The following is a 21372-nucleotide window of genomic DNA, read 5'->3' as shown; positions in this document are numbered from 1 at the left end:
GGCCTCAACCACAAGCCTTTCCCTGGGGGGCCTTGGTGTACTGTCCCCAGGACAGGACCTGCAGGGCAGATGCAGGGCAGATGTGGGAATCTGATTCCAGGCACCCTGGGAGGCTGAATTCAACTCCCCATCTAAGATACTTACACAGAGGGAGATCCCACGGGGACAAGTGAGACAGGCAGGAGCTGAGAGGCCCGGCCCAGGCACAATGCCTCCTCTGACAGATGCCAGCCAGGATGGGTGGGGTTAGGACCTGCCTGGCCCTTTAAGAAGTCCGCTGGGGGAGGGGTCCCTGTTGCCCAGCAACAGGAGGGCTTGGCATGTACCTGTCGCCAGGAGACTTGGAGACGTCCTGCGCTGGGGACAGAGTGGCCAGAGCTGCTCTGCTGAGCGTGCCAAGTGCCCTCCCCACCCACCTGTGCCCAGGCCGGTGGCACCATGGCTCAGACGGACGTGCTCCTGACCAAGCAGCCGGCCCCGCAGACAGTGCCGGCGTGTGAGCTGCCCCCCAAGCTGTACGATGTGGCCCGCAACACAGGTGCCCATACGTCCTCCGGCCTGGCCACTGCTGGCTTCCGCACAGCCAAGTATCTGGTGGATGAGTGGTTCCAGAACTGCTACGCCAGTTACCACCAGGCCTTTGCCGACCGCGACCAGTCGGAGCGGCAGCGCCATGAGAGCAAGCAGCTGGCCGCGGAGACGGAGGCCCTGGCGCAGCGGACGCAGGAGGACTCCACCCGGAAGGTGGGCGAGCGCCTGCAGGACATGCACTGCTGGAAGTCGGAGCTGCAGCGGGAGGTGGGCGAGCTGGTGGCGGAGACGGACCTACTGCTGGCCCAGAAGCTGCGGCTGGAGCGCGCCCTGGACGCCACGGCCGTGCCCTTCGCCATCTCCACCGACAACCTGCAGTGCCGCGAGCGCCGCCAGCACCCCGACCTCGTTCGCGACTACGTGGAGATGGAGCTGCTGAAGGTGTGAACCCCTTGGGCTCCCGGGGACCTGCACCCGGGCCACCCTCACCCTTCTGCCAGGGGGAGGACCTGCAGAAAGCCTGAGGGTGGACACAGGTGTACCCCCAGGACACGGGCTGGCGGAGGCCTCTGTGCCCGGGCCCCTCTGCACACACAGGCACAGAGAAGCTGGGACTAGGCCGGGGACCAGAACTGCCTGGGTGCTGGGGCAGCCTGGGCCGGGGGCGGGTCAGGGCGCGGCGGCCCACGAGGGAGGCATTGTCCCTCCCTCCAGGTGTGAGTCTGGTCTGCCTTCCCACAGTAGGCTTGGGGTAAGGCTGGGCCCCCTGCAAGGGGTACATGCTGGGTTGGGGGCACTGTGGCCTGGGAGCCCCAGTGTGGGGGCTCAAACACATCCGAGGGCTGGGCTGGGGCTGAAGCTTGGCACTTGCCCACTGTCCCAATCTCCTGTCCAGCGCCCCTGCAGTTCCGCCCCCAATCATTGTTCACACGGGGTGAGGCAGGGCCCACGCTGTGGCAGGATTTATACCTAAGATACGTGTCGGGGTCGTTTATCTGTGGATGGGACAGGCAGAGGCCTCGGAGGCAGGGAGGGGCCCAGCCAGTCCACCCCACCGGCCCTGACACCCCTCTACGTACACCCTGAGTATGGGAGGGGCCTGGGCTGAGTCCTGGGGGCAGCCGTCTGAGATTGGAGAATGGGCATGGTCAGGGCCTGGGGCACCACTGAATGATCCCTTGGTGACCTCAACTTCTGTACCTGCTGGGCAGCCCCTTGGATCACCCTGGTCATGCGAATTAAGCCTGACCCTGAGCCCCAGGCGGCTGAGTGCCCTCCCCCAAGGACACGTGTGGTGGAAATCCAGGCACCAGCCAGTAGTGTGTTGTGATGGAGCGAGAAAAGGGTGGAGGTTACATTCATTCCACAAGGATCCCCACCCTCAACCCGGCAGGACCTGTCCTTGGGCAGCCCCATAAGAAGAATCAGTCCGGGAGCCTGATCCTGGTGGGGCAGAGTTCCCACACCTCCCAGCCTGGGGGCCGCACCTGTGAACAAGATGTGGGCATGCATGAGGGATTCGGAGACAAACCGCTGCCTCAGAGCATCCCTCAGGGCATCCCCTGCACCATCCCCCCAAGCTCAGGCCAGAACCTGAGTCCCTTCCGTCACCTTCCTGCCCACCCCCAGGTTGCCAACCCCCTTCTCTGACTCCCCACAACTGACCCCCACACTCAGCTGCTCAGAACCTCCCAAGCCTCAGGATGTGGCCCCTCTGTCTTGAGCCCAGGCCACTGGCCCAGTAGTGCATGGACCACTCGAGTGGCCCAAAGAGGAACACAGACCAGGGGACAGACCCGGACACACACGGGTTAAGGGCACGAATGGAGGCGAAACTTCAAATCAGGGGAAAGGGTTGTCTGTCTATAGAAAAGGAAGCAGCTGAGGTAGCACAAAGAGCGGCAGGGAACCCCCTGTGTCCTCAGTGTGGGGAAGGCCTCTCTGTGCCGTGGCCCCAAGGGGAGGCCCCACTCAGGAGGGCTCCTCATCCCCAGGGGCCTAGGTCCGAAGAGGCTGTAGGCCTGGCTGTCCAGGGGCTGATGCCCTCAGTGCCCTGGGCAGGCTGCAGGAAGAGCCCCCAGAGCCTAGAGGTGCTGGTGCCCCCAGAAGAAAAGACCCCACACAATGCACCAGATAGAATGGTCAAAAGCCCAGAGTAAACCTTACGAGGAAGAGTGGGGCTCGTGCCCCATTTTCCAGAAAAGAGAGCAGGGGTCAACAAGGCCCAAGGCCAAGCCACTCAGCCAGAGGTAGTGCCAGCTGAGCCCCAAGCTCCCCTGGGTGTCACCCCAAATCTCAGCCCCTCCTGGGCATCGAAGAGGTTGGCTGTGGGCCACAGCAGCCCTGCAGCCCCACCGTCAGCAGACCTTCACCAGGGACGGGGTCTTCTCCCCCAGGAGACTGAGCTCATCCGGAACATCCAGGAGCTGCTGAAGAGGACCATCATGCAGGCGGTGAACCAGATCAGGTGGGTCTCCAGCCCCCAGGGTGACCCCTGGCCCCCCACCCCTCAGGCTGGCTTTGGGCAGGAAGTCAGGGTTACCAGGCCCTGAGGCTCAGAGAGGCGGGGCGGGGCCTTGTCCCTGGTCACAGCCAGGAGTGCAGGCCGGCAGGGCACCAGGGGATGGGGGAGCAGCAGATTCCTGCACGGCCGGGGAGCCCGGGCTTCCTCGTGGCCCAGGCCAGCATCCGGGGCGGAGGGGCAGCTGTGCTTGGACACTGCTGGCTCGGTGGCCTCGGTGTCCCGAGGACCCTACGCAGGGCAGATGAGGTGTGCCTGCTGTGTGGGGGGTTGCCCTGCCCAGTGCCCAGCAGGCCCAGCTCCCCCCTCTGCACAGATTCAAGCCCTGCCCGCTGCCCCCAGGCTGAACCGGGAGCACAAGGAGCTGTGCGAGATGGACTGGTCCGACAAGGTGGAGGCCTACAACATTGACGAGACCTGTGCCGGATACAACAACCAGAGCACGGAGGTGCAGTTCCACCCGCACTCCACCAAGTTCGAGGAGAGGTGGGCCCCCAGCCCCGCTCCGCACAAACACCCAGTCCCCACACCTTTGTCCTCCCTGCCCCCCTCATCCCGTCTGGCGTCTGGCTCCTGGGGGTCCTCCCGCCCCCTTCCCCTACCCCCACCCCCCAGGCCCTCACCATAGAGCCAGCAGTTCTGCTACTGGGGATGGGCTTCGATCAGGACTCCTGCCCTAGTGCTCAGCATCACACAGGCACCAGAGGGGCCGGGGGTGGAATGGGTGGGCGGGGCTGAGGCACAAGGGTGGGAGGTGGCGGGGGGGTGGTCAGGGGAAGCCTGGGAAACTCAAGGACAAGGACAACTGGCCTGCAGCTCCGAGAGCGGCCAGTAGGGAGCGCGAGACCACCGCCTATCCTAGCCCAGCCCGTGGGGAGGGGTTGGGGTGGGGGGAGAGGCACCAGGCGCTGGGTGCAGCTGGGGACGCGGGAGGCACAGAGGACGCTGGGGGGCGCTGGAGGGCGCCGGGCAGAGCTGGGGTAGTGGTCGCTGCAGGCGCAGGACGGTAAGGGGCGCGGGGGCGGGGCGCGAGGAGGGCCTGGCGGGACCCAGAGCGTTGGCAGGTGCACCCAACGACCCCTGCTCCACCCGCTCCCCGCCCACAGCGCCTCCACGCCGGAGACCTGGGCCAAGTTCACACAGGAAAACCTGCAGCGCGCCGAGCGCGAGCGCCTGGCCTCCTTCAACCTGCGGGGGCTCATTGACTGCATCCTGCGGGACACGGCCGAGGACCTGCGGCTGCAGTGCGACTCGGTGAACCTGGCCTTTGGGCGCCGCTTGGAGGAGCTGGAGGACGCGCGCCACAAGCTGGAGCATCACCTGAACAAGGTGCGCGGATGCACCCAGGCCGCGTCCAGCCCAGCCCTGGGGTCTGGGTGCCCACAGCCAGAGAGAGGCCGGGCTCCTGTGCGCCTCCTCTCCCGCCCCCCTGGCCACTATGCCCTGGTCAGGACCCGGCCGGGCCCCTGCCCCTCCTCTGCCCTCATCCTGAAGGACCCCCGAGGCAGGGCCTCCATCCCTTCCTGCACCCTCTCTAAGCCAATGAGAACCCAGGTGACGCTGTTGTTTGCCAACTGGCACTGCCACCTGGGTGACTAACCAGGAGGGACCGAGCAGGAGAGAAGATGGGAGGAGGTGGTCTGGGCCCCGCAAGGCTCTGACCCCAGGCTGTTAGGGTCGCTTTTGCTGCTTCCAAGTCTCTGGTTGTTGACCACCAGCTTTGCGGTCTCAACTCCCTCCCACCCCGTGCCCTTCGGCGGGCCAAGGGAGCTGTGCACCCGCCCCCCCCGCCTCCTCCAGAGCCAGTGGACAGGTTGCTCGCTGGACAGCCCCAGGGCTCAGGGACGAGGCCAGGCCCATCCTGGCAGCCTGCCTTGCCTGGGGCCCATGGGGACTGTCTTGCGTGCAGACGCTTCGAGAGATCTCAGACCAGGAGCACAACGTGGCCGAGTTGAAGCTGGCCATCAAGAACAAGGAGGTGCCTCTGAAGGTGGCTCAGACCCGCCTGTACCAGCGCTCGCAGCGGCCCAACGTGGAGCTGTGCCGCGATACCGCCCAGTTCAGGTGCAATCCTGGGGCGAGCCAGACCCCCTACCCCTACCCCCACCCAGGCGCTGCCCAGGCCCCCTCGGCCTCTGGGACCCCCATGACACCCCTTCCCTATGCACACAGACCCGTAGATGAGTTGAGGAGACACTGGGGTCTCACACTGGCACAGCTCACACACACACACATTTGCACACCCCACTCCCTCCCAGCACGGCTGGGCACTGCATGGGCCACAGAGGGGCCCTGTATCAGGACTTCGGGTGCCAGGGCCCGCGGGCACTCCCCACTTCACCCGGTGCTGCGCAGTCTTCCCAGGGAGGAATCTCGGGTTCTGAGCGGCTGAGTCCTGCCTCACAGGCCAGTCACACCTCTGGTGGCACAGGGGACCCTCGTCCTGGGCTGGGGCCATGGGTGGGATCATGTCTTTTGTTTTTCGAACTGACTGAGCTGCCCTTGGGAGTAAAACCACCCCCACCCCACCCGCCTTGGCCTGCCTCCCTTCCTGTTTCTTGATTTTGTTCAGAAAACGGGGGCTTCGCTCTGCTCCAAGGGTCCGTCCTGCTTCCGAACGCCAGGACTAGAAGGAGCCTCAGGGAGCCTTTGGGCCTCTCACAGAGCCCTGGCCCCAGGCCACGTCCCAGCTCAGCTGGTGGGCTAACGTGTAGGACCTTTGAGGGCCTCTTATGGCTGAGCATCTTGGCCAGGACTGCTCACCAGGGTTTCTAGCCTTTGAATCTCAGGTCTTGCTCCTCCCAGCCCAAAGGCCTGGTGTTCTGGCGACAGCCAAGCTCATACCTCCTTCCACCAAATCCCCCAGGCTGGTGAGTGAGGTAGAGGAGCTGAACAGGTCCCTCTCAGCACTGAAGGAGAAGCTTCTAGAAGCGGAGCAGTCGCTGCGCAACCTGGAGGACACACGCATGAGCCTGGAGAAGGACATCGCCGTCAAAAACAACAGCATCTTTATTGACAGCCATAAGTGCATGACCCACCGCGCCCGCTACCCCACCATCCTCCAACTGGCTGGCTACCAGTGACCAGGGCTGGCACCATGGCACAGCTTCCCAACTGTCCTTGGCCAGATTCGGGCAGGGACCTGTCCCCCACCCCTCAAATAAAGAGTATGTTTGCCTTCTACCTGTGGCATGGGGCTCAGAGTGGAGCCTTCGCGAAGTCAGTTCCTTATGCCCAGGGCACGCTCAGTTGCCACCCGTGGAGGGGGGTCAGCCAAGGAGAAGCTCCACCTCATCACCCAGCTGACCACGTGAGGCCAGGACCCTCCCCGGCTCCAAGCCATGGCCCAGGCACAGGTGGTTTCTGTGCCCACCTGGGCCACCGGCAGGATGCTTCCGAGTAAGGGTCACCTCTCCTCCCACGGAGGCCACACCACTCGTCACAGCCTCTGGTCACGGCAGCAGTAACCTGCTCTTTGTCCTCCATGGGCCCGGGACGCTGTCGTGCTGAGGCCACGGGCTCTCCCCTCGGTATTGGGAGGTGAACCGGGCACAGCTGTCGGGACACACTGTCAGCCTGCTCTCCCCTGAGGACTTGGCCCCGGGGCTTTGGGCATCCACGCAGCGGCTCAACACCCCTGGAGAACCCCCAGCCAGGCCAGTGACCTCCTGGGAAAACCCCTGCCACCCCCGCCTGGCACAGGGTGGGCACTGGGAGGCAGACCCTGAGCTGGGGTGGGGAAGTCAAGGTTGTGGGTGGCCTCCATGCCCAGCCACCTTGGCCACCTTTAGGTGGCCAGTCTCCTTGTCCAGCCCCCTCCTTAGCCAGCTAGTGCTTTGGGTGTGGGTGTGAGGAAATGCAGGGCCCCTGCTGCCCACCTGGTCCCACGCCGCCTGCACCCTGTGTCCACGGCTCTGGGAGAACTGCAGTCCCCCGGGAGGGCCAGGCACTTTGTGGGGGGAGTGGCACTGAAGCCCCCCTTGCTGTGCCCACAATGTCCCCCCACCCCCGGCTGCTGTCTCTTCCCCGGCGGCAGCTCATAGACAGGACACTCAGGGACACGTCCATTAAGAGGCCAGAGATAATAACTCCCACTGTGCAAACTGCTGCCACGCAGACCGCCATCATCACCCATGGCCGAGGCAGTGTCCCCATCAGCGCCGGGGGTCATCTTGTCCTGCCTCCTGGAGGGTGGCAGCTGATGGAGCTAAGTGAGGGGGGCTGTTCGAAGCCCATTCTCTCTACAGCTTGGTGGTGACACCAGCAGGGAGGGTGGCAGGGGGGTTCCATTGTCTGTAGTCCCCTGTGCCATCTGTGAGGCTGGACGTTTTGCCGCCCTGCAGAGACCAATGACCAGGCCCTGGAGCTGAGCCATGGCTCCAGGTCACACATCGAATGCCTGGGGCTTTCTGTGGGGCTTGGGGTGGGGTAGACAGCAATGTCACCCCAGGCTGGCCAGTTGCCTCCAGCCGGGATTCAGCCCCCCCAGACCCTCTGTGGTCAGCTGACCCCGTGGGGCCACAACGCTCAGCCACCTTCCCGTTGTCACGGAGATGCGGGGCAGCATGTCCAAGAGATGGCTATTTCTGTCCAGGAGCCTCGTCCTCGTCCTGCCACCCGCTGAGTCACCCTTGGTGCTTGCTGACTCTCCGCTCAGAGCCTGGCCTGCCTGCCTGCTGCAGCCACACACCCCAGCCCGGGTCCCAGAGGCCTGGCTCAGCCCAGACCCACCCCCCACATGCCGGCACATTTAACTCACCATCCCCTCCCGCAAGGGGACTCACAGTGAATGCCCATCACTGCTGGGGGGCTGCTCTGCCTGTTGGAGTCAGGGAGAGGGCGGCAGGAGGCACGGGGAAGGACATCAGCCCTGCAGCGTGGTGAGGCCTCTGGCTTCACCCATGTCCATCTGGTACACTCCGGCCACTTCTGAGCCCATTGGGACCACTTACAGGTGGGGACACCACGGCTCAGATGCAGCGCTCCGGCGCCTGCCTTTCTCTGGGAGCCGCAGAGGCAATACTTGGGTGGGCAGAGAAGAGCCCCAAGCCTGCCCTGGGCCCATCGACTCCACAGGGACTGGGTGATGAGAGGCAGGGGCCTCGGCCACTCACCGCCCTGAGGCCGCCGGCTGAGCTGCCTCGAGTCTCAGAGCCAAACCACAGGGCACTGGGGCTGCAGGAGCGGCAGGGCGGCGAGCCATCGCTCAGGGCCTGGGGTCTTCACACCCCCTCTGTCTGTGCCACCCTCCCGGTGAAGACAGCTGTAGCCCCCATCCGCACCCCTCACCAGCCACACTCACCCTCATCCTGCACAAGAAGTCCCCCACAGATGGGGCACCTCAACCTCCCTCTCACCTCCCCCATCCTTGCCCCTCCCTGGTCATCAGTGAGGAGGGCTGGAACAGCAGAACTGGGTGAGCTGCCCCGGCTGCCCACAGCCCGCCTGGTCCCAGGCCATGGCTGGTGCCTCGCCCACAGGTGGCTGGCTTGGTGTGTGTGTGGGTACACTTCACAGGAATCGCATGTCCCCATGTTCAGAGGCCAAGGTGCAGGGTTCTGCACCTGGACCCAGTGTCCAGCTGTCCAGACCCAAAGCAGGGATGAGGCCAGGCTCTGGTGTGGGCTCAGCTTTAGGCTCACGGTGGGCCCAGCCCTGCCTGCCACTGCTTGGGGCCCCATGAGTCATTCCCACCAGTGGGCATAACAGGGACATAGCCCTTACCCACGGAAAGGCCAGGCTTCTGTCACACAGGCTTCTCGCCCTGCTGGGCACCTTGACCTGGAAGGGTGCAGGGGAGGCCGGGGCCGACACCAAGGGTCTGGCCTGACGCTGCTTTCCTGAGCTCCATCCGCCAGCCCCAGCCCTCACTTCCCAGCCAGAGACAGAAGGCTGTGACCATTACCAGGTGGGCCCTGGTCTGCCCCAGCCCACTTTGGCTCCAAGCCCTCTGACCAGTCTCCTCCCAGCTGTGGCTTCGGCCTCCCCAACTCTCCCCTAAGTCACTGCACCCCAGATGGAGGAGGTAGCCAGCCCATGGCACCATCTCCCAACCCACCAGTCAGTCCCAGACGTTCCCGACCCCCAGACCCACACAAGGGCACAGGGCTGGCAGGAGGACCCTGGAGCCCCCGTGGCAAGGCTATAGGCCCGTTGGCAGGTAGTCAGTTGGTGGAGGGCAGACTGACGGCAGGCGGCAGGGCCCCGTGAGCTCCTGCAGAGGCTCTGAAGCTGGCCCAAGGCCTGTTGGTCTTGGATGGCCCAGGGGAAGCCGTGGGCGCCTGGTGCGGGCATGAAAGGGCTCTTTCACAGGCTGCTGGGCAGTGACGCTGGAGACAGCCAGACAGGCAGCAGCACGGACGGTGAAATGGTAACAGGGAGCATGGGGGCGGGTGGGGTATTCACAGCCACCAACCTAGGCTGGTCTTGCAGGGGTCTGTGCTCCCCGAGACCCCAGCAAGAAGGAGGCTCCAGCCCAGGCTGTCTTCTGGGCAGGCCAGGTGGCTAGGATGCCCAGGACCCCAGACTGCCAGAGGGGCAAGGTGGGGTCCCCTGGAGACACCCACTCCTGTCCGATCCCTCCATGGGAGGAATCCAGGAGGGTCTTGCAGGGTCCAGTGAGGCTGGGAGGACTAGTCAGGGTCTCCTGGGCGCTGGGGTGGGTGGAGAGACGGGGTCCCATCTGCCAGGGAAGCTAAGCCTGAAAGTGGGTCTCGGACCCACTGTGCAAGAGGAAGGACCTTGCACTGGACTGCAGCTCCAGAGGGCTCCCTGGAGGAGGGTGCCTGGGTCTTTGCTCAGCAAGGTCGGGCTACAGAGAAGAGAGAAGACCCTTACCTCACACGTCTGCCTTTGGCTGAGCCTCCCAGATGCAGCCTCTGGGGAGACCAGGGCCCACTTGCTGGGGGAAACGGAGGCCCAGGTGCTTGTGGGACTCACCCAGGGGCCCCAGCAGCTGCTGGTTGAACCGGGAAGTGGTGCCCTACCTGGCATGGGCAAGCCAGGTGTCAGGCAGGGTTTCCTAGGGGAGGGCGTTAGGAGGCAGGAGGCCCAGGACTGGTGGGGGTTAAAGACCATCGTCTCCATCACAGAGTGGGGGAGCACAAGGGGTAGCCTTCCAAGAAGCCCTCCTCCTCTCTCCTGGGAGCTTGGGACTAGAGGGCTGCTCTCTGCCCAGCTGGGCAGCAGGAAGAAACTGCCCCACATAGACCCCACCCAACCAGGACCCAGGCCCAGCCTCAGGGGTTGGGGAACTGCGCTTCCTTGAAGCTGCGCCCCCCCCCCCACCACCACCACCACCACCAGGGCTCTGCCTGCACAGGAGGGTGAGGGCTTTGGAGGGTGGAATCAGAGCCCCACCTCCGCCATCTGCCAGGTGCAAGGTCCCAGCCATAGGGGCTTTGGGTACCAGGACTCCCCGGCTGCAGGCACTTAGGGTGCCTGCTACAGCCCAGAGTTAAGGCCCTGGGAGGGTGGAGGTGTACAGAGGGAGCAGCCCCTAAGAAGGAGCCTGGCAGTGCCAGCTCAAACTTGGCGGGGCTGCCTGGGCCACTTTGCCAGGGGCTCTGGAAGGGCAGGTGTGAGCTGTCCCCTGTGCAGGCCCTCAGGTTGGTGGTGGCCCTGGTGGTGCTGTGTGAGGAAGATTCTGAGGCCACATCCAGGTCTGGGTGAAAGAGTGTGGGGATCTATTAATGATGTCTGTCAGGGCCGGGGGCTAAGAATCTAAGAAGGGCATGCCAGGCCTCTGTCCGGTGCAGGATGAGACTCTGGCCCTGCCCACTGTGGCACCTCAAGGGCCCCCAACTGTGTACCCCACACTGATCCCATCTGCTGGCTCCCCAGACAAGGGGGCACCACCCGCTGCTGTGGGGTCTGGGGGCTCAACTGGGTTTCTCTTTTCTCAGATGCCCTCCCCACCTCTCCCCTCTCCTAGGCTCCAGCCCAGATGGCAGCCCCTGGCCTTCTGCTCCTCCTGGCACTGCCTGCAGGGGCCTGGCCCAGGCTGGGGCTGCCCCGTCGGCCGTGTGTGCACTGCTGCCGCCCGGCCTGGCCCCCAGCTGCCCCCGGCTCATACACCCCTGAGAGTGATGGGGAGAAGTGGGTGCAGCTGCCCCGTGTGCGGCCCACCATCGACATCTCAATCCTCAAAGGTAGTGTCACAGAGAGGTGGCCCCACCCTGTTCCCTGCCCGCACAGGGACCCCACCCTGAGAGGCAGAGGAATGAAGGGGTAGGACAAAGCTCTGAGGCCCTGATTGGGCAGAGTGGCTCTGGGAAGGCACCTGGGGCCCAGGTGGGACACCTTGTAAAGGTCATCAGCCCCCAGCCACCCCTCAAGCGGGAAGCAAGGTGCTTGGAGAGGGGCTGTGAAGAGAGGGGAAAATGAGGGTCCCTTCCATTTGCTCACCCACTCTGCGTCGGCCCTTCTGGCCCAGCACCCACGGGAGGTGGGGGTGGGAGGGTTGGGGCCCCCTTGGGAGAAGGCAAGAGAGGCTGAGCTCAAGAGGGAACAGCAGGCCCCCAGAAGGTTGGACTTGGGTACCAACTTCCCAGCCCTCTCGTCTTTCAACGCCCAGTTCAGCTGCCTAGACCCCTGTCATTCCCACTGTCCCTCCGTCCCCACTTGATCATCTGTACAGGCTCCAGAACAGCCACAACTTCGGGGTGTGGCCTCTCATTGCCCTGGGTGAGGGGTGGGTTAACACGCATCTGACGATAAGGAGACTGAGGTTCGGGGAAGTGAGGTCATCCATTAGGCCACATGGCCAGCAAATGGACCCCAAGCCTTGACCAGAGGCTTCTGCTTGTTCCCCTGCAGGTGAGAAGGGTGAGACAGGGGTCAGAGGTCGCTCCGGTAGGAGCGGGAAGGAGGGCCCACCAGGCTCCCCGGGTCTCCGGGGCCACAAGGGCCAGAAGGGGCAGGTGGGGCTGCCGGGCACCCCATGCCAGCGTGCCTACGCAGCCTTCTCCGTCGGTCGGCGCGAGGGGCTGCACAGCACCGATGCCTTCCAGGCTGTGCCCTTTGACACGGAGCTGGTGAACCTGGACGGCGCCTTTGACCTGGCATCGGGCCACTTCCTCTGCACTGTGCCTGGTGTGTACTTCCTGAGCCTCACCGTGCACACCTGGAATTACAAGGAAACCTACCTGCACATCATGTGCAACCAGCAGGCCACCGCCGTGCTGTACGCGCAGCCAAGCGAGCGCAGCGTCATGCAGACCCAGAGCCTGCTGCTGCCGCTAGCCGCGGGTGACACGGTCTGGGTGCGCATGTTCAAGCGTGACCAAGACAACGCCATCTACGGTGAGCACGGGGACCTCTACATCACCTTCAGCGGCCACCTGGTCAAGCCTGCCACTGAGCTCTAGCCGCCTCAGCGTGCCCCCGCCAGCGCTTGATGACACTCACTCCCCAGACCCCCTGAGCCTGACCTCGCCCTCACAGCTGAGGTGGATGCCAGTATGTTTGCGCGATGACTGTGTAGTGATTGAACACCAATTGCACTCAGACAACTGAGCTGAGGGGTGTGGCAGGAGCAAGGCAGATCTGGGGGCCTGGCCTGGTGGGGATGGGTACAACCAAGTGTTCACACTGAAAAGTTTGAGATGGAGACGGTGGGAGTGGGTGTTGGGCAGGGTGGGCGGGGCATCTCTACATGCTGTGGCGTGTGCCTCCCGGTCAAGAGATAGTTTGCTTATTAAAGGCTGTGCCAGCACCACTGCCTTGGAGACCTTCGTAAAACACCTACTGGGTGCCGGGCTGGACACTGGGGAGGCCAGAGAGCAAATGCAGATGTCAGCCCCCTCGGAACTGATTCTAGCAGGAAACATGCTAAATTCCATGGGTGTCAGAGGGTGGCAATTCGGGTGGGAGCGAGTCATGCCCTCGGATGAACACACAGTCCAGGTCTGATGAGCTGATTTTCTGGGATTCCCGGCATCCCCTCGGTTGTCTGGAATGAGCTGGATGGTGGAGGAAGACCACACCTCGATGTGTCCCAGGGCCTGCAGGAGCCCGGGGAGCCCCATACCTCACCCTTAGATGGGGCCAGTCAGTGACGGAGCAGTCACACCCCACTCCCTGCAGGCATGGGCCTAGGGGAACAGAAGGCCTCCATCCATCCCCCAGGTTGGAGCCATCAGGCTGCCCCACCTTATAGCCCCCTCTGAGTCTGTTTCTCTCCTGCCATGTGTCCCCCTGGCCACACAGAACCTTCTGCCCACCCCCCTGATCCCATCACTGCTGCCTCCTCTGTGGAGCCTTCTCTGGCGTCTCCTCCCATGGCTGCTTCCTCCTGAGCAAGGATTCTGGGGCAGTAAGGCCCCCAGGGCCCTGGCAGGAGCAGCGTCTGGAATCACCAGAGCCTGGGGAGCTGGCTGAGGTCCTGAGCTAGGTGAGGTGGCTGGAGTTGCAGGCTGGCCAGCTGAGCAGATGCCGGGGCCTCATAGAAGGAGGTTCCGAGGCCACCAGCTAGGCTACAGGAGGCGGTAGGAGGTGGCTGCTGAGAGCCCCGGGGCCCTCTCTCCCCAGGGTGCACCAGGAGCAGGCTGCCTGCCAGGTGGCCTGGGGCCTCTTGGCTGCTGGGCGGGCACAGGCCTCCCTCAGTCTTTACCCACCTTTGGGTCCCAGCCTGGCTGTTCCTCCTCTCCCTCCACTCCTTCCATCAGAATGCCAGCCCATCATGAGGTGAACCCCACATCCATCTGGCCCTGGGGCTGGAGAACCTTCTCAGGACAATGATCAGCTGATTGGGGGGGGGGGGCAAGAAGAGGGTGGGGACCCCTCATCCATTTTATAAACAGGCACCTCCTGTCCCTGCTCTGGGGAGGGAATGTATGGGAACATGGTGGCCCTCCCCTGCCACCATGGAGCTCCGTGATCCCATAGGAACATCAACCTCGAGCTGAGGTTGACCCAGGAACCTCCCCACCCACTGGGCGGAGCGCTGAGGGAGGGACAAAAGCTGGACAAGTGGGAAGGGGCTGGGAGCCGGCATTGGGGCTGGCAGAGGTCTGCAGAACCCCCGGGTGTATGTGGCGCTGGGAGCCGGCACTCTATGGGCTGGACTGCCCCCCCCTGAGAGCGGCCTGGACAGGGGATGAGCGAGAGGAGGGCCCCTTTGCTGTCCATGCAAGGCCTTTCTGAAAGTGGAGGGCTCCCTGCCAGCTGCCCCTCCCCATCCCGCCCCCGCCCCTCCCCTCCCCCCAGAAGCCTGGGCCTGAGCCTCCGGAGCTGCGGCCCCACCCAGCACACCAGGGGACCTGCCCTGATGTGTCCCTTCTGGCCTACTGATGGGCTGGCCCATGAGGACTGTCGGGGTCTGACCTTAGGGGCTGCCATCTCAGGCCAACACTGGGCGAGGAGGGCAGGGGCTCCTGGGGTCCCCACATTCAGGCCCTACAGCTCCATAAGGAAGCAGACCTGGGTGGGGCGGTGACTCCAGACCCTTAGTGCCAGTCCAGGCCCCCGCGCTGGGTCCCGGGTTCAGACAAAACAGGACCCTGCCGTGAAAAGCCACAGATAAAGAGGTCAGGACAGACAAGTGCCTGTGCCTGGAGGCCCAGCACCTCAAGGGGCTCATGGTACATGGCAGGCAACAGCAAAATTGGGGGTGGGGGTGGGGAATCTTACAGTCAAGGATGAAGGGCAGGACGTCATGGGCTGCTGAAGCTGTGGCCCCACTACAGACAGGAGGGGGCTGCGGGGGGCGGAGGGGCCCTGGGGCGCGGAGTTGGGCCGAGCCTCAGGCTGAACTTTGTGTCATTTTATGGCTGGAATAGCCGGAAACGCCCAGGGTGCTGGGCAACCTGTGAGCACATCAGGAGCGAGTACTAATGGAGGGCAGGGGGGCAGACAGGGTTCTGCTGCGAGATAAAGGTGCCTGAACAGGAATGGGGGCCTGGGGGGGGGATGGAAGACCCTGCCTCCCTCAGGCCTCCTGGAACCTGCCCTCCCCTCCCACCCTGACCAAGAACCCCAGACCCCTGTGTGTTGGGGGCCAGCCTAGCCAGGAGGGGCCGGGAGGGAAGCCCCTGTCTGCCAGCTCCAAACGACGCCTGTGTTCTCCCCAGCCGCCTGCTGACGGCCTCTGTCAGGGCCCCAGAGCAGCAGAGGCGGGGTCTAGAGGCAGGGCCACGCGTGGCCATTGCCGGGGCAGGAGAAGTCTGCAGACCTGGCAGCCACTCTACTCCTTTTAACCTCATGCCGTGAATCCGGCTGTCAGAGCAGCCGGACAGGTAGACATTGGGGCATCCGGGCCGAGCGTTGAGGGACAGGCCCTGCTCCCCGCTGCTGACGCAGGAGGGCAGAGTAGGTCAGGGGTGGAAGGGCACCTGGCAACCTCCAAGCGCCAAAGCGACCACGTCCTCAGAGACTCGGGGGCGCGTGGAGGCGTGTCCTGAGTGAGGCCAAGACCCCACCGAGAGCCTCAGTACTTGTTAGAGACGTGCCAGAGGACTCTGCCCGTGCGTGCAGGACGAGAAGGCAGTGCCTGCATCACCCCCACAGCCTCCAGGTTTATTTATTACAAAACAAACAAACAAAGAAATAAAAGATGACTGAGAACTGGGGGCAGGAGGGGTCAAGGTCACCATCTCTGCAAAGTGATGAAGGGTGACTTTGGGAAGAGTGCAGAGACACAAAGGTCAGCGAGGCCCAGCTGCCCTGACCACTTAGAAGAAGAAGGAGGAATTGACCCCAATCAGAACAGCAAGCGGGCAGCCCCCACCGTGTGGTTCAGTGGTAATCAGGAATGACATGCATGCGCCTGGGACAAAAGCTGGAAAAACACTCAAATACAGGGACAGCCCGGCAGCCTCCTGAGAGATGGGATCCTGTCTGGGAGCCGGTTTACCCATATTAGGTTTATCCATTTAGTGGTATTCCCAAAAAAACACCCATTTAAAAAATTAGGTGAAATCCATATAATAAAATTTACCATTTTAAAGTGAACAATTTAATGGCATTTTGCACTTTCACAGTGTCAGATCTACTAGTATCTATGTCTAGAATATGCTCATGATCCCCAAAGAATCTCAGGACCCCATTAGCAGTCACTCCATAACCTCTCCCGCAAATATCAAGGAAGAGAGCCTCTGATCTCCCCCAAGGCAGAGGTCCTGGGAGGGAGGTTTGCTCAGGTGGAGCGCCAGTCCCCCTAACTTTGGGACCCATCCAGGTGCCCAAATGGTGCCCTCACACCTCCATCAGCACACATCTGGCAAATGCATAGCTGCCACCTCATCTCCAGATACAGAGCCTGAGGGAGGGGAGAAGAAGGGCCTGGGACAGGGGGAGCAAGGTGCCTGGATTGGCATGGGTGTCCCAGGACAGGGAGGGGCAGGGAGGGGCACCCCCTCAGGCTCCTGGGCAGTCTACGACCCTCAAGGTAAGGTCCCCACCTGGGCAGAGACCCCATCATTCAATGTCAGTTATTCATTCAACAAACACCTTTCAGAGCTGTGGTAGCTGGACCAGCCCTCAGGAGCCGGGGGATGGCATCGGCCAGTCTATACAGGGCAGGACAGTGCCCTTGGGCTTGATGGGAGAGGAGGTGGTGGAATCTTGGGGAGGCCCCCTCGTCCCCAGCAACCAGGGTGGAGGAGAGGTGGTGGGTCATGGATCCAGCTGTCTCTCCAGGGCTTCATCTCCATCCAGCCCTGGGATCCACGGTTCTGCAGGAGCCCTGATCAGTGACCAGTAGAGATCCTGTTCTCCGTATCATTCCGTGGCTAGGGCACCCCCCAAGGACATTACTGATCTCTGTGGCCCCAGGTTCTGTGGCAAGTCCTTCCTGATGTCTCCCCTTCCTCCACTTGTTGTTCTGCCCCAGGACCCCACCCAGGGCACCCCGACACAGCTCCTGCTGGTAGGGGTTGGGCCGGGAGTGCAGCCTCGGTTAAGCACAGGGCAGAGCGACCTTGGTTTCCCTTGTGGTGGGGACGCAACACCTGCGCTGCGTGTGGGGCTATGCTGTAATGGCACCACACTCCCACCCTGTGCCCAGCCCTGCCAGGCAAACAGAGCCCTCCTGCCGCTGCGCCCCATCCCAGAGGCTGCCGGATTTCCTGAGCAAGGTCATTGTGGAAGCCACTGGAGCCCATTGGCCAATAAAACCCATCGATGCAGAGAGAGAGCCCATAAAACAGGTCACCCTCCCCAGAGGGTATGTGCTCTGTGTCACCCCCACCCCACTCAGGGCTGGGCCAGGACCTGCAAGCAGTGTGGCTCTGTCCCCAGCCTGTGCCGGGTGTGGGAGGGCAGCAGGGCTCCCCCTGGCTCCCAGGGCGCATGCTCCTCTTGGGACACTCCTGCTCTGCCCCTCGCAGGCCCTGGGGGAGGGTCCTCATTCCCGTCTGCTCAGTGGCTCACCCTCACCCAGGCATCTGCAGCTGTCCACACTAGCCAAGCCTCTTCTCACTCCCACAGACCCAGGTCCACAGGCTGCCCGGAATCCCCTGGAACATTCCACAGGCTCCCCCACACTGGGTCCATCAGGCCCCAGGCACCACACACACATACACACACAGGCACACACTCACCCCCCCTCTCAGGCAGGAACAGATCAGGGTGCTGCTGGCATCTGTACACCCCACATGGTACTCTCATCTGGCATGGCCTTGGGGAGGGAGCTCATGCAGTTGAATCAATTGGGGGAAATTGATCTGGGCAAGATTTCCGAGCCATCTGCTCACTCCCAAAGTCATTTTGATCCCAGGGAGGCCTGATCCTGGGGTGGGGACAGCAGGTAGGGCTGGCCTCAGTTTCTCCTGAGCCACCCAACCCTCCCTGGAATGCTGGTCCATAGAATGGGTGATGGTGGGTTTGGCCACCAGCTCCCAGTGATTCCAATCCCAGCCTCTGTGGACCCCACATGGAGGAGCCACCCCCACTCCTTGGAGCTGAGCCCAGGAGTGGTGGAGACAGCCTGGGTCCCTCAAGGCAGCCAGGTGCCCACACCCAACAACCACGGAAGGAGCTCACCCCCACCCCCACCCTTAGAGGCCGAATTCAGATCCTGCCCCTCCCAGGAGGTGCGAGGGGCTGCCCCTGCCCAGCCCAAGGCAAAGGCCCATCAATTCTTTTCATCCCTAGTGTTTGCACCTTCCACTATGGCATCATCTAAGTGCCTACTGATCATTTCTAGCTGGGGTTCGCCCACCCCGGTCCTGCCTCCTCCTGTCCACGAGCTCTGCTTTGCATTGGCTTCTTGGCTCCGGGGACAATATTTGCTTTGGGAAAGAGTCAAACCTTTATTCTCTAATTTATTCAGGAGAGTGGTTGTCAAACACGAGCGCCCTCGTTACACCGCCGTGTTTCCAGGGTTTGGCCTCCGTCTGGGATCAGCGGGGTCGGTGGCGAGGCCCAGCCGTGCTGACTGGCCTTTCCCTGCCCAGCACAGCTCCCCCTTCCCCTTGTGCACTCCTGAGGTTGGGTTCCTGCTCTGGGCAGACAGAAGCTCAGGTGAGGTGGCACCGGCCAGGGCTGTCCCAGGCAGGGGGTCTGCTGGTGGAGTCAGCCCTGTACCCTGGTCCTTTTCCTTCCGGCTGGAGTAGGGGGAGTTGCTGGATTTCTGGAGGGTCGGTGGGACCACTCTGGTCTGGGGGATGCGGAATTCCTCAGGGGCCTGGCATTTGCTGGCATTTGCATCTACCCACACAGCCTTTCTAGGCCGGCTGCTATTTGCACTGAGAGGCCGCTCCCCGCACTGCTGTCTGGATATTTCTCCTCTTCTGCTTTCATCCCCCTCCCTCTCCAGCCCAAAGCCCCTCTGTGAGCAGAAGAGAGAGCTATAGGTTCCATGTCCTCACTGGCCCCTCCCGGGACAGCCCCTCCCAGTGACCTAGGCCCCCTGCACTGAGCCCCTCTGGACACCTGTGACCCCACCCACAAACCCAGAAACCTGGGGCTGACAGTCCACCCCCAACCTCGGCTCCTCCCTCTCCCTCTGTACGTGCTGCCTTCCCCACCCAACCCCACCATGGCAGCCATGGCTCCGCCCCTCGCTGCCCCCTGGGGACTGTGGGTAGCAGGAAGGGAGGTGCAGCAGCAGAGGTGGGCCAGCTGCCGAGTCTCCTCTGGCATCCATCACCCCTTGCCACTGCCCTGGGGCATTTGCAGCTTCTGTTCTTCACACCTGCCATGTCCAAAGTCAACCAGCTCCCAGGTGCCGGGAGCCAGGGGGCGCAGGCCAGAAACCAGCACATCGGAGTCTTTAATTTCAGGGTGTAGCACTTGACGCTGACCAGGTGGCTGACCAGGTGGTACTGGGCTGACAAGAGGGTGGAGGCTGGAGGGTGGTCACCCTCTCACACTAACGACCACTCCCCTGGCCTGGGAGGCTGACACAGGCTGGGGCAGGACCAGAGGGTCGAGATGCCCTGACCATTGCCTGGAACCCCTGGGCCTCTCCCACCCACCCCCTAAGGCCCCGTAACCCCAGCTTGCCCAACAAGAACAGACGGGTGGAGTGGCAGCTTGTCACGGCAGGACCAGCCACAGCCTCATTCCAGACAGCTGCCCTCACACCACGGAGAGTATTCGGGCTGCTGGGGAGCAACCTCAGCAGGTCCCCGAATCTCAGGGAAGGGCTTGGCCCAGCAGGAAACCCAGACCGGGCGGGGCAAGGGCTGCCGGGCGGGGCCCATCAGCACCCCTCACAACCTACTGGTCTGCATGAGCCCGTTGGCCTCTGAGCTGCATGCAGCCAGCGTGGCCTCCTGTAGCCGGCTGCTCTTGTCGGGCCGTGGCTCTGTGGCATCCACGTCCTCGGTGCCATAGCCCTTCCGGAAGCACAGAACCTTCCGGAAGCTCTGGCGGAAGTTGTCAGAGAGGAAGCCATAGAGCACAGGGTTGGCACAGCTGTTGGCGTAGGACAGGATGACCACGAAGAAGTAGACACCCGCGGCGGCGGGCTCCTCAGGCAGGACGATGGCCAGGTTGACGATGTTGATGATGAAGAAGGGCAGCCAGCAGCCCACGAACACCAGCACCACCACCACCACCATGCGTGTCACCTTGCGCTCCGAGCGCCGCCGCGTGGAGCCCACTCGCACGCCAGACGCCTTCACCTTCACCACGATGAGCAGGTAGCACAGGCAGATGACCAGCAGTGGCCCGAAGAAGCCCAGGACGGACGTGTAGATGATGAAGACGGCGCCCCACAGGCCCACGGGCTCCGGCCAGCTGAGGTTGCAGGTGTCCCAGCCCTCCTGGATGTCCGCGAAGACCACCAGGGGCAGAGACATGAGCAGCGAGAAGGCCCAGACCGCGGCGCTGGCCAGCTTGGCCACCCGTGGGCGGCGCCACTGCGTGGAGCGGATGGGGTGGACGACGGCCAGGTAGCGGTCCACGCTCATGATGGTCAGGCAGAAGATGCTGGTGAACTGGTTGATGCCGTCCAGCGTCATAACCAGGCGGCACAGCACGGGGCCAAAGGGCCAGTAGGAGACGGCGTTCTGCGTGGCCAGGAAGGGCAGCCCCAGCATGAGGAGCACGTCGGCCACCGCCAGGTTGAGGATGTAGATGTTGGTGACGGTCTTCATCTTGGCGTGGCGCAGCACCACGTAGATGACCAGCGCGTTGCCGCCCAGCCCCACCACGCACACCAGCAGGTAGAGCACCGGCACCACCACCGCTCGGGCCCCCGGCGAGGATGCCGGCCCCGCCATCGTCCCGTTATCCCCGCCGCCGCCGCCGGTGGCCGCTGAGGCATTCCAGCCGGCTGGTCTGGAGGTGGGGAACAGCGGCTCCATGGCCACCGAGGGCAGGGGACTGTCCTCTCTGCGGGAGCAGAAGGAAGGATGCGGGCAATTAATCGGACAGCCAGGCCCTTCCTCCCCTGGGCCCCGCCTGCCCCAGGAGGCGCAGGATTACCCCACTCGTAGGGTAAACACGATTACTCATGTTCAACTTGGCTGGGAATCACATTAAGCAAATTGTTTGGAAAACAAGCCCGAGAGGAAGGAGCAGGGAGACAGCTGCCGTGAGCGGAGACATCGACGTGTCGTCCGATGAGACTGCAATGACGCGCGGAGACCTGACCACCCCGACACCCCCACCTCCCTGGCTGGCTCCTGGAGTCTGAGGCCAGCACCTCTCCCCGCGGCACCACGACCCCACCTCACAGGTAAGGGACTGAGTATGGCAGGTGTCACCTCCTCGGGGACTTTCAGGGGCCCTCCTCGGGGGCAGAGGGAGTAATTAGCCAGCCAAGTCATCGCTGGGCACGGCAAGCCCCTCACACCCACCTGGTGCCCCTGGAAGTGCAGCCATGCCTGCCGGGCCCTGCTCTCCTGGGTGACCCCAAAGCCGAACTCTCA

General features: G+C 63.3%; 3 protein-coding genes across 4 annotated transcripts; 2 read left to right on the top strand and 1 right to left on the bottom strand.

Annotated features, from left to right (window-relative positions):
• Positions 1 to 435: 435 nt before the first annotated feature.
• Positions 436 to 6135, top strand: TEKT4 (tektin 4; the record flags this gene model as incomplete). Of its 2 annotated transcripts, none has more annotated exons than XM_079783724.1 (6): positions 436 to 972; positions 2928 to 2998; positions 3395 to 3538; positions 4159 to 4381; positions 4962 to 5116; positions 5919 to 6135. In XM_079783724.1, 6 exons carry the CDS (start codon positions 439 to 441, stop codon positions 6133 to 6135), a joined length of 1344 nt encoding a protein of 447 aa, XP_079639850.1. The 2 variants fall into 2 exon arrangements, with proteins under 2 accessions (XP_079639850.1, XP_079639849.1); XM_079783723.1 differs by having other exon boundaries at positions 439 to 957.
• A 4856-nt stretch (positions 6136 to 10991) lies between these two features.
• C1QTNF8 (C1q and TNF related 8) lies at positions 10992 to 12420 on the top strand (the record flags this gene model as incomplete). Its single annotated transcript, XM_079761652.1, has 2 exons — positions 10992 to 11202; positions 11870 to 12420. Exons 1-2 carry the CDS (start codon positions 10998 to 11000, stop codon positions 12418 to 12420), a joined length of 756 nt encoding a protein of 251 aa, XP_079617778.1. The 5' UTR covers positions 10992 to 10997.
• Positions 12421 to 19707: 7287 nt separating this feature from the next.
• SSTR5 (somatostatin receptor 5) lies at positions 19708 to 20805 on the bottom strand (the record flags this gene model as incomplete). The annotated part of the gene is made up of 1 exon (XM_079795593.1): positions 19708 to 20805. One exon carries the CDS (start codon positions 20803 to 20805, stop codon positions 19708 to 19710), a length of 1098 nt encoding a protein of 365 aa, XP_079651719.1.
• Positions 20806 to 21372: the final 567 nt, after the last annotated feature.

The sequence above is a fragment of the Cnephaeus nilssonii genome (genome assembly GCF_951640355.1).
Source record: "Cnephaeus nilssonii genome assembly, chromosome: 2".
NCBI classification, from domain to species: Eukaryota; Metazoa; Chordata; class Mammalia; order Chiroptera; family Vespertilionidae; genus Cnephaeus; species Cnephaeus nilssonii.
This window is presented reverse-complemented; position numbering and strand designations above follow the sequence as displayed.